The following is a 12,967-nucleotide window of genomic DNA, read 5'->3' on the forward strand; positions in this document are numbered from 1 at the left end:
TGCTTTTGATTGGTCTATACAGTTTAATGAAGCATAATAATTTACAAAAATTCAATACAAGTACAAAAACACAGCGTCATTGCACACCTACAGATTGATTATAGTGCACATAAATACAATCTGTTACAGCGAAATCTATTGTGAGAGTGTATTTATATCCTTATGCAAATTTCATACATGCAGTCATGATGATTACTGGAAGAAGCTGCTCCGCCTATTTTTACGTCAACATTGTTGCCGCTTTTTTAAAACAATTTTCTTGACGTGCCCAGCATCCTATGTAGAGCTTCACCATTCAAAAAGTCCTTTTTATAAGGGTGTTTCTCATTTGGCGATATTGTTCTTTGATGGTACATTTATCTGATGCAATTTACATTTGAGACTCTACATCTGTTAAAAGGGTAAGTATAACATCATTTATTTGTGCGTGTGTTGATATATCAAGCTACGAGTAAATAGAAATGATCCCTATTATGTTCCCGGCAATTAACGATGCAGATGTCCAATCAAAGGAGAACGTGAATCATAATTCATAATTCTGTCCAGGTAGGTGTTTTGCACATTATTCTAAGCGATTAAAACAAACATTGTGATTAGGTTTATTTAAGACGACTCTTTTACTCGTCGTTAGAATTACTATTTTTAATGATATGAAACTAATCAGATAACAATCCTCATAACTTTCATCGAGCCACAAATGACTATTTTTCTTGGCGTGGTTGTAATATTGTTTTTGTAGTCTTACAAACTGGCCATATCATTGCATTGTGTAACTTTCATGTCATACATCCATCCATCCATCCATCCATCCATTCATCCATCCATCCATACATACAAACATACATACATGCATGCACGAGTACATTCATGCATACGTTGTACGTACATTAGCGCTTGCGTGTTTTATTTACGTTTCAATTTCTTCGCATAGAAGCGAAATTTACTAAGAAAACTTGATATTGAAAAATGTCAGTTTAGAGTATTAAACAGTCAGGATGATTTTTCTTCTAGGAGTCTAAATGAAACTGTTGCATATGTTCTCATTATTATATAATTAAAGAGATTACTTTACATCTATCCGTTGAACAAGAATAATGGATGGATTGAACAAATTTACGATTACATAGAGGACAGGATGAAGACTTACTTATCAATTTACTTATTTACATTCGACATGAAAATGTACATTTCAGTTTGACTATCTTTATTGTAATACAGATTAATATAATTTGAGCATGTGTATGGCGTTTTGCGTCATTTGAACGCATTACAGATATGCACACTTGTGAGTTTAAATAACTATATTCTGTGACGATTCGGAAACAAAGTTTTAAAGTAAACCAAAGCTGTGTTCTGGGGATACAGATGCACAGCCCATATAGAAAATTAACGTTCTTGCGATACAGATGTCCAGCCCGTATAACACTCTAAAGTTCTGGCGATAGAGATACCACGCCCATCTAAGACACTATCGTTCAGGCGATACAGATGCCAAGCCCATATCAAAAACTACCATTCTGGCTACACAGATGCCCAGCCCATATAGCAAACTAAGGAAACTGATGTTGAAACATAATTCAAAGTCAAACCAAAATATATCTCAGTTTGATGCGTGGAACCTCACCAAAATCGTTTTATATCACACAGAATAGCAGACATTGATTCAGATCACGGAATACTTTGCAAATATGGAAAGTAATTCTTAATTTAAGAACAGTGCTTTAACACAATAAATTCAAAATATGAGCTATATATTTTATTTACTGAGTGGGTTGGTTGTCGGTTTATGGAATGCATGCAAAGTATTAGAGCATACTGCATTCTTAGGCACTAATTACACTATTTCTTCTCAAAATATTAAAATTAGTTTATCAAATCCTGCAAACATAGTTGCGCCATGCTCAGTTAATTTCATAATTTCATGTCTTAAGTATATCATATATAAGTTGAATCTTACCAAAAAGATTGTGAACTATCAATGCAAAAAAATGTAAAATAATATACGAGTGTTTCCGCCGTAATGTGCCTAAGTCTGGAGTCGTGATGTGCCTTAGTATGGTGGTCGTGATGTGCCTTAGTCTGGCAGTCGTGATATTCCTTAGTCTTGGAGTCGTAATGTGCCTTGATCTAGGAGTCGTGATGTAATATAGTCTGGGAGTCGTGATGTGCCTTAGTCTGGGGGTAGTGATGAACTTTAATCTGGGGGTCGTAATATGTCTTAGTCTTGGAATCGTGATGTGCTAACATTCTAGATGTTACAAGATGATATAATCAAAAAGTCTCAAATTGCCATCACAATAGTCCCTTGAATAGTAATATAGTCCGAAGCATTAATGATCATTTATTAAATCCAATAAAAATAATCCTCTCAAATTAAAAATTAAACAGAACTAAACGACCGACTCCACTTGAAATGTTAAAACAGGAATAAACATTTCTGATGTAAAGAGTCTTAATATAAAAACCTTAGTCACAATCAGAGGCCAATGTTAAAGGTCAGAAATTCCAGAAAATTATATATTGTAAACAAGGTCATATCATTCACTCAAATTTTATTAAAGAACATGGCAAATATCAAATAGACAATGAACAATGCAAAATATACATGTGACAGTACATCTGCAATTAGATTATCCTTTCCCTTCGTGTGCCTAATGTCAGTGTTGTGTTCGTGCAAAATCAAACGACCTTAACAATCTTTGATATTTTGTTTTGTTTTTCATTTTGTTAATGAAAAACAGGGGATTGGGATCACTGAATACAATATTCGGAGAAGGAACTCAATTCGCATACTCTTCAAAGTGGCAAATCCAGTATCAAAGCCAAATATTGCTTCCGAATTGTGGAATAATTTATAAGGTGCTTGTTTAGGTTTTTGATAAAAAATATAGCACAGCGGACGTTCCATCCCATTTTTGTCTTCTTGAATGAATACTCCACTAACTCTTACATCACTTGCATCAGCACGTTTTAACTTACTGATTGTAATCTGTAGCGGCAAATCGTGCACCTTTAATTCCAGAATTAAAATGTATTAGAAGATTCCTGATATTTATTCACACCAATGAAACTTAGTTTTCTTACTCAACAAATTGGTTAGAGGAACTTCAGTCAGGGACAAATTTGATAATATCCAGCCATTCCCCAAATTACATCAGTTGCTTTTACTGATAGGCATGAAATGCTGAGTTATCATGGACCTTATTTTATATTGGCTTAACTTGACCGTGTATCACAAAATGTTTCAAAAGCTATAACAAAAACACGGCAAAACTCACTTTTACCTACAATAATTGTCATGTTTGCAAGCATTAGTCGTTCAATGAATTTCCAAACGTTTTTCAAGTGATTTTTCCAGATGGCTTCATAGATGACTACGTCATTGATATAAGCGTCACAATTATATAGACCAGACGTTATCATGTTCATGAAGCTCTGGAAAGCTAAAGTAAGACATCTCATACCAAAAGGCATCCTTTTATATTGATAATGTCCATCTAGGGTCACAAATATCCTTGGCCCATCTAAAGAGTGGAATTAGATACAATCCTTTCAAAAGGTCTAACCCGGTATCATAGTTTGCATGTCCATCTTTGTCAGTGCAATAATCGATTTTAGACATTGAAAATTATTCTACTTTGGTGACGCTGTTCACTTTTCTAGTGTCGGTGCGCATTGTAAAAGTATTATGAGATTTTGGCACTATACTACATGGAGAACTGCAAATACATTGACATAGTTCTATGAAATCATTCTCCAGCAAATAATGAATTTTTATTCAGACATTCCTTTTAAGATGATTCATTCTGTAAATAAGATGTTGGATAGATGTAGAATCTACAATGTTAGAGATATGGTAGATTTTATTGTTCGTGTTGGCACATATGGAAGTGTCCATATTTATATTACAGCCATTTTCGTATGGATATTGATGTGAGAGTTTGTTTCAAATTATTTATATTTCTGAATTTGGAAGATCGTTTAACTATAGTCAAATTGCATTGCATCGTTTAAATACTCACTGTGTGAGACAGGTACAAATAAACTGAGTGATAGCATAAATATCTCTGTCAACATATTCCAATGACATATTTACAAATTATGTATGTTTTAGACTCTTATGAGATTTAATAATATAATTTAATTGGCTTAATTTATTTCATCTGTATTAGAGCCATGCTACATAGCCTGAAGAAGGTTTTGAGGTTTGGGGCAAGAAAGCCAGAACTCTATTACCAGGCCGAAAATTCTCGTCCTTTGCGTTGCTGTCATAACTTAATTTTGTTTCTGATTTGGCTAGACAGAGTGAATATTAGTACTTGCCACTTCACAAGTCTTTGGAAACTGATATTTGAACTGAGAGGCGTCGTCAGTGAGATTAATCTTTGAGTTTTCTATTGCAGGAAGTTTCTACTTTAATATTGTCATTGCTCCACAGACAGTATGTCCAATAACTATTACAACAAGGACTAAAACCTAATGTTTATTGAAAAAAATTTAATTCCGTAACGAACAATAGAGGAATACCTTCAACTCAATCATTTGATGTATCAAAGCGATATGACAGAATGATATTTTCCAAAGTTTGATGAAATCTCTCTAAAGTCTTTTGACTTTTATGTTGAAATGCAGAAGACTTAAACTGTTAAATGCCGTAAATATGCAAATATACTGGAAAATATCGGACATGCAAATTTACCCTTGATAATGTTGGTCGGATTTAGGAAGGCCCTGAATTAGAGGTTTTAGTATGGTTTCAGTTGCAATATTCCTCCACGGAATCGCCTCTGAAAATTATGTGGTTGTACACGTTATGGTCAACAAGCATAGGTTGCCTAACGTGGTATTAGGTAAGAGATCGATCTGTTATTTGGTTTGTGAAATGCAAGGATATGTTGCATATAAGCAAAGGAGGTCAATAGCCTTGAGTAAGACTTTCCTGTCTATATGACTTAGGTTATGAGCAACAGTTTGAAAACACAATGACTACACGTAACCAGCCGGTGCATCAGATGGTCTATAATTTCTCATAATGACCCCCATTTTAACAAAATAACCAACTGATACATGTTAGGTTGCAATTTCTCTAATAGCCCTATGCAACATACATAAACACTTCCGGATCATATTCCCTTCCGATAACGAGAGACTGTTTTTTATTACAATGATTAGAATAAAAAGTATTTTAGTACTATGATTAGAATAAAGAAAATGAGTAGTAAAGATAGAATCAGTTTGATCAATTGATTGATCAATAAAAGGAGCAAAGAAGACGGAAAAACAAATGTGTCAACTAAAGGAATAATTTCCTAAGCTACATCATGTTCGAGACTATTTTAGTCACAGTCATTGGTGACACTCAATGATAAACTGCTCAAATTTGATGTTTAATGGAAAGAAACAAAAGGGAATATTTATAATTACTGGCAGAAGACTGTATCTGCATAAATAAGGTCCCTGTATGTGGTCATCTAGGTTTGTTGTGCTATGTAGGCTAATATGGGATTTTATTGGGCGTGGCCAATCTAGCACCTGAAAAGTGAGATTCCGCCATTAAGGGGTCTCAAAACTAATTGTTTGCTACCTGTCTTGTACACTTGCAGTTTGTAACTGGCTATGATTGCTTAAAACATTGAGTCACTGCTCTGTAGAGTTTGACAATGTTCCGCATGTTTGAATACGTGTATACGCATGTTTGAATACGTGTATGTGCATGTTTGAATACATGTATATTCATGTTTGGATACGTGCATATTCATGTTTGAATACGTGTATATGCGTGTTTGAATATGTGTATATGCATGTTTGAATATGTGTATATGCGTGTTTGAATATGTGTATATGCATGTTTGAATACGTGTATAAACATGTTTGAATACGTTTACATGCATGTTTGAATACGTGTATATGCGTGTTTGAATACGTGTATATGCATGTTTGAATACGTGTATATACATAATTGAATATGTGTATATGCATGTTTGAATACGTGTATGTGCATGTTTGAATACATGTATATGCGTGTTTGAATACGTGTATATGCATGTTTGAATACGTGTATATGCGTGTTTGAATACGTGTATATGCATGTTTGAATACGTGTATATACATAATTGAATATGTGTATATGCATGTTTGAATATGCGTTTATGCATGTTTGAATACGCGTATATGCATGTTTGAATACGTGTATGTGCATGTTTGAATACGTGTATATGCGTATTTGAATACGTGTATATGCATGTTTGAATACGTGTATATGCATGTTTGAATACGCCTATATGCATGTTTGAATACGTGTATGTGCATGTTTGAATACGTGTATATGCATGTTTGAATATGTGTATATGCTTCTGACATGTATGCGTATTTGAGATTTAGTTTAACTTATACTTTATCAACAGTTTCATTTATACTATTAAGATTGTTTTAGGTGGGTTCGCAGAAAGTCAGATGTTATTTGGGCACTATTTACTGCCGTGGTTTTATTCTGCGTCCATTTCACGTTTTGGGCTCATATCTGGAAATTAACCTTAACAATTATCTGCTCTGATTATTTGGTTAACTTCATCTGACAACATTTACAATATATATATATATATATATATATATATATATATATATATATATATATATATATATATATATATATATATATATATATATATATATATATATATATATATTATTACCTTTGATGATTATCAAGGATCTTTAATGAACGAGAAGTGACTTGTATTGTTTCCGTATCATCATTTTGCTCATCAGCTGCACCAATATTTGTACTTCATGAACATGATGTATTCATTCATATTGAAAATATTTATTTTTATATTATGATGTCTTTAGAGGCATTCCATCCATATTTAGTAATGTTGCACTGTTGACATTTCCTTCTACCTTCATATATTACATGTTGCAAACAAAATATTTTTATTTAGCTTAGGAACCGTCATCTGAAAACTGTGTTCAGGTTTAATCATCTCTATTGTTTATGAGATATCGTAATGTGTGGTAGTCTCATTTTAATCTAACGTGGTATCTTTCATATCTGTGGCGAGTTGCTTTTAACTGTGTTTTCTACTTCTTTTGATATGTTATGATCTATTATTGACAAAATCTTGTAAGCGTAATGTACATTAACGTTCCTCACAAACGTGAAGAATATTACTTGATCATAAAATGATGACATCACTGCTTCCATTTATGATAGTTTGCTTTTTCTTGGATACATTATTCTTTCATGCTTTCATTTATTTTGTACTGCATAGAAACATATTGAACAACATTATTTCCAAGAATGTTCAAATAATGATCTACGCTTTTGTTACAAATGCAAAATCGTTTGCTCTTAATCTCTGCTCGAACTGCCTGATCTTAGTGAATCTTGTAAAATTGTTATCTGCTGCAGCCAAATCAATAATGATTTGCTCAAGTATACCAATATGTGAGTTGTTTATATCGTTCCGGAGAATATAATAATAGATGCTGAAAAGCATTATTTACTAACATGCATTTAACAATATATACAGAAAATGAATGCATTAGTTGGATAAGAACAGCTAATAGATTAAACTCGCTGCATCTAAACAAATAGTTTGCCTATGAAATGAGATTACCACCATATCTAACGATTGACGTATTCTTCAGACTGCCAAATTAGTTCTTACCTCGAATAATTACTTCTTTAAGAGCTTACGATAGAAAGACTGACGAAATCTTAGTCAATATTTCAAGCACTAATGTTTATTGTGAGGCTTACAGTTCATTATTTCATTTTCTGCTTGATCTCGTTAGTACTATAACTAGCGTCTAATTCTGTTAACATTAAGTATACTTAGATTTTAAAAAAATATTAAGCCGTTAAAGACTTAAACTTCTTATGCCAAGACATCTCATGAATACCATATTAGTAAGATAAGAACACGTACAATCAAAATAATTCTCTCCTTAATATGTAGGAGGGGGGAGGGGTTGGCAGTGCAGTTGTGATCATCCGTAGAAAGCAAGACAAATAAAAACAAGAGTTAGCGCTAGGAACGCCACTTGCAAGTCCAGTTTTCGTTCCAACATCTGCAGAAACAAACAAAAATGATAAGGCTAATAATTAACATAAAATACTATAGAAAATAATCAAGGAGTGTATTTCAAAAGAACGGTATCATCACATAATCAGCTATTACACACACAGACACACACAAACACACACATATATGCATATAAATATAGATATAGATATGTAGGTGGATAAATAGATATAATGATATAACATGGGGCTCTTTGGTGCTTTCTCAATACAACTAACTTAAGTCTGGAAAATACTCTAAACGAACGACAATTTGTTTGTTCATGATGGGCAAATTACCTTGATTCTGCATAGACAAACTACGTTCATTCCGCATGGAGAAACTACTTTTATTCCACGTGACAAACTACCTTCTGTCTGCATGGACATACTACCTTGATTCCGCGTGACAAACTACCTTCAGTCCGCATGGACAAACTGTCTTCATCCTGCGTGACGAACTACCTTCATTCCGCATGGACAAACTACCTTAATTCAGCATGACAAACTACCTTCATCCAGTGTGTCGTCAATGCATCTCTTATTACTGCCGATTTTAAGGGTTATTGTTCGCATCAATTAGTGTTAACCTTTGTAAGGAAACTCTTCTGGTGTAAAGATAAGTACTTGCATTGACTAATCGAATATCATATCCATGTTTAATAGTTAACAAGTAATCGTGACAAAAGTAAACGTTTCACTGAGTGTATTCAACGCTAAAATTGCATTAGCAAAGTAATGTCGTTCATAGTCAGTCAGATTCGAAATTATGCACATTATATAGTATACATTCAGGACACAATATGTCCCCTTCCAGCATTAACAATTAATATACGATGGATAATCGTGGTGGACTTTTCAGGGAATAATGTTTACCTATCACGTATTCATGTTCCCAGATTGACTGAATATAGGGTTCTCCAAAAGAACCCATATAAATGCAACCTTTTGAGAGTGCTTCTTTCACATAGAGATGCGGGTTCCTTTATATCAAAATTGTCTTATTAATGTTATTTCGTTTCAGAAGATTTCGTGCTGGTCTGGTTTGATTTTGTCCAGAGATTATCATTGATGGAAAGCATTGTCAAGTCTTCCGACGAAAATAAAACCATGAAAAGGTCGACTGACATGAATGTGCGATGAACACATTTACAGAGGTCTAGATCCTATCCTGAAGGAATGTCCATTGGTAATATTAACGCTATGGATAATTTGATGAATGTGCTTGTGTCAACGGTTGCGGTACGATGGTGTTTTCGAAACATCCTAGTGGTCATTGTCTTTCTTGGAATATCATTCATAATTATGAGCTTCCATCACTTCTCGACCGTAAATCACCACGGTATCGTCCGACCAAGAATTATCGATTTTCACAGACAAGGTGGGTCAACATATAGGCCATACCGTATCCAAAGCGACGATGAATACTATACCATAAATCATAAAGGTGAGATACAAAATGGCTCTGAAAATCTTAAATTTAATCTCACCACGATTGATGGAGTCAACATTGATGGAGTCTACAAAACAGGATCAGGTCATACCAAAACTCTATATCCTTTAACATTAGACGCACCATATTTGTTGTCAAATCCAACCTTATGCAAGTCAGCGGTGAATCTATCAGCTCTTGTGATAGTTCACACTGCACCGAGTCATTTTGAGAGGCGTGATGTCATGAGAAAAACATGGACTAATAATTCATATTTTCGTCACTTAGGGTCTGTCAGGATTTTGTTTCTGCTTGGCACGGTTCTTGATAATGCAACGCAAATACAAATTGAGAATGAATTTATAAAGCATGGCGATCTTGTACAAGGAAATTTTATTGATGCTTATAGAAACCTTACACATAAGGGGGTCATGGGATACAAGTGGATATCAGAGAACTGCATGAATGCTAAGATGATTGTCAAGGTTGATGATGATGTAGTTGTGGATACATACAAATTGCTAAAAGAATATATTCCAAAACTTTCTGGTAGAACACGATACATTCTTTGTAACTATATTTTTGATCGCACGATGCCAATCATAAGAGACAAGAGAAATAAATGGTACGTCGATTCTGATTTTTTCAGGGGATACCAGTTTTATCCACAATATTGCAGTGGGTTCGGTGTAATTTTATCTACTGATATTATCCGTTTTCTCTACAGGGCTGCGTATTTAACACCGTTTTTCTGGGTTGATGACGTTTATCTCTATGGAATGTTACCATCGAAGGTCAAACATATAACCTATATCTCACTTGCCGGGAATTTTTCTTTGGATTTTAAAGAAGGACTGGAATGTATTGAACATAGCATAAATCCGTGTCCCTTTCTGATATCTGGTGGGGAAAATTTAGAAGAAGTCGTAAAGTTGTGGGATGCGATGGGGAAAGCATATGAACGAACTTTAAATGTACAGTTTAAATTGTCAAATACACCATATGAAATGAATGCCGCAAATAAAACAGAGTGGCAAAGGCAAAATGAAAAATAGCCTTAGTGATAGACATTGGATGCCACAACTTAGCATTATATTAATAATAGAGGAACGACTTAAAAGCTGCAGCGAAAACGATCATAGTAACCTTGATGTAAATAAGACAGCTGGCGAAAAGGAGCAAATAAAACAGCTAAATATTTGTCGCAGAATAGAAACCGAGTGGGTTTTTGGACTAATTGAATACGACAAGGAAAATGTGTGAAAGATGGAAATTTATAAAATGAATTGATAAAGAAAAAGATATGGTTTAAAAAATACAATGATTCTCTGAAGCTGTTAACATACGACTGACCCAATCACTCTACACAAACATTCACACATTGAAAATAAACCAAATATATGAATTCAATATGAAATACAGATCCAAGAAACCTGCAGATACGTTTCACACAGTATCATATACTACACGAGAGATTCACATAATCTCAAATATGGACTCCGATAAAGATTCAAAATAATGTCATAAACTATAACAGACATTCACATAATCTCTTGGAACACAACAAAGATTCAAAATAATCTTATTAACATAAAAATGCACCCAATTTTTGGAACAACAATTGAACCAAACGTATGCTTCTAGACCCTTGTACAGTCGTACGATTCCTTGGGTTATCCCATGCTCTTATCGGCCGCTCGCACCCTTCGTGGATCCACCACATGTACAGTCATACGTATACACAAGTACAGCCAGCATACAGCCCCCTTTTGAATTAGCTACGTCTACGTCCGTGGCTCAGACATACGTACATACATACGTATCGACAGCACGCAGCCTTAAATGCTTTAGAAACTCCAGACAGCTCTAAACAGTTTCAGATAGCTCTAGACAGTTCTAGTCAACTCTAGGCAGCTCTAGTCATAGTCACAGTCAGCTACAATAAAACCAAACTGCTCATAATAATAGATTCTGTAAAAACTCTAGATATATGCTAATACATTAACCTCTAATAGTGACTTGTAATTCAAAGTTCAAATCTGCGGTGTAATAAATGCATTATTACGCGATAAGACATTACAAACCGAATAAGCTTCTCATATCAAATGAAATATAAATTGAACACTTACCCCTATGGCTGGAGAACAATGGAGAGCGTACACTCCTTGACGTGATCCAAAACGACCAGTGTCGGTTTAGAAATTGATCTTACTTGAATCCATAGGAGAGTGATCAAAAGTCAGGGTAAAATACCCGTGCATATCATATTTTTAATGTCCCTCGTCGCAAGTAATTTCCGGCGATGTACATATTAATACAGTCACTTACCTGGAAAAACACTTATTCACCCTAGACAACGTTGTACGTATGTACAACGAAAAATAGTCCAAAGGCAAAACTAAGTTATTATTTTGCCTAACTCTGTGACAATGTTTAAAACATGTTCCTGGAAAAAGAACTTTCAAATGCAGATAGGGACGCTTGATGTGGGTGAAACTAAGTTAGGAACATAATGTATGTGAATGAAACGGGAATATTATAGCGACATAGTTGAAGTGCGGATGCATAATGAAAAATATCCTTTTGTCAACGAAGTGTTCATTCAAATCTTGATATCATTTTTTGGAAGTCAGTGATTCGAGATTCTAGTTGCGTTCAAATAATGTTAGAGGAATCATGATATTTATTCATTGTAATAGCAAAGTGATCATCTTGGACCAAAACTCTACTTTGGGATTATTGTCAAATTAAATACAGTTTTCATTATATCATCGTCATCCACGAAAATTATTAGGTATAAGTATGGAGGCATATTCAAGATTATCGGTACATCAGCATGGTCAAAACTATACTTCTGGACGTGTAGTTGAAATTTAAAATTATTTGCAATTTAAATTTCCACCTTTGTATTTTAAGGAAATAAATTGTTGGTTGAACTTTACAAAACTTGTGTTTATTTCCTTCTGTTACATAGTTTAGCAACATAAGTTAATTATAAATTATCATTGATTAAACGGAACACAATGACCTTTATGTACAAATCTTTAGAAAAGACTGATAAAAGGTTGCACATTTTAAGAGAAAACAATCTGTTTCGTACATATAATTTGGAGATAATGAAACACAGAGCGCTCCGCCATTGTTTGTAGCTTTCAACTACCGATCATAAGATTAGTTTTAAGTTGTTGAAAATCAATAAAGTTAGAAAAGAATTGTTCAAAAATATTTAATATAATTGAGATGTGAGCATACTGTATTTTATCGGATAGACGTTACCATTGCAACGACAATAAATGATGTGGGTGTCACGGAATTGTGTATGATTTATATCAATATGTATATCTGATCAAAAGTGTTTTCGGGTTTCTTTGCCACGTACAGCGTCACCCGAGGGTGGTGTATTTTTTTCGGCTCTAGTTATTAAAAAATACTGAGCGCGACTCAACTCATGCTGCATGTGCAATTGCCTG

The 12,967-nt window shown here is 34.1% G+C and overlaps 1 protein-coding gene across 1 annotated transcript; it reads left to right on the forward strand.

Moving 5' to 3' along the window:
• The first annotated feature begins 201 nt into the window (after positions 1-201).
• Positions 202-12,568, forward strand: LOC149769927 (beta-1,3-galactosyltransferase 2-like). The gene is made up of 2 exons (XM_089949654.1): positions 202-401; positions 9,090-12,568. The coding sequence occupies exon 2, from the start codon at positions 9,245-9,247 to the stop codon at positions 10,550-10,552; it is 1,308 nt and encodes a 435-aa protein (XP_089805780.1). The 5' UTR covers positions 202-401; positions 9,090-9,244; the 3' UTR covers positions 10,553-12,568.
• The last annotated feature ends 399 nt before the right edge of the window (positions 12,569-12,967 follow it).

The sequence above is a fragment of the Sinohyriopsis cumingii genome, unplaced genomic scaffold (assembly GCF_028554795.1).
Source record: "Sinohyriopsis cumingii isolate HCF-2022 unplaced genomic scaffold, ASM2855479v2 utg003020l, whole genome shotgun sequence".
Lineage (NCBI taxonomy): Eukaryota > Metazoa > Mollusca > Bivalvia > Unionida > Unionidae > Sinohyriopsis > Sinohyriopsis cumingii.

Excerpts from the sequence above, each read along its gene's own strand:
- LOC149769927 (XM_089949654.1), top strand. The coding sequence starts at position 9,245 with ATGTCCATTGGTAATATTAACGCTATGGATAATTTGATGAATGTGCTT.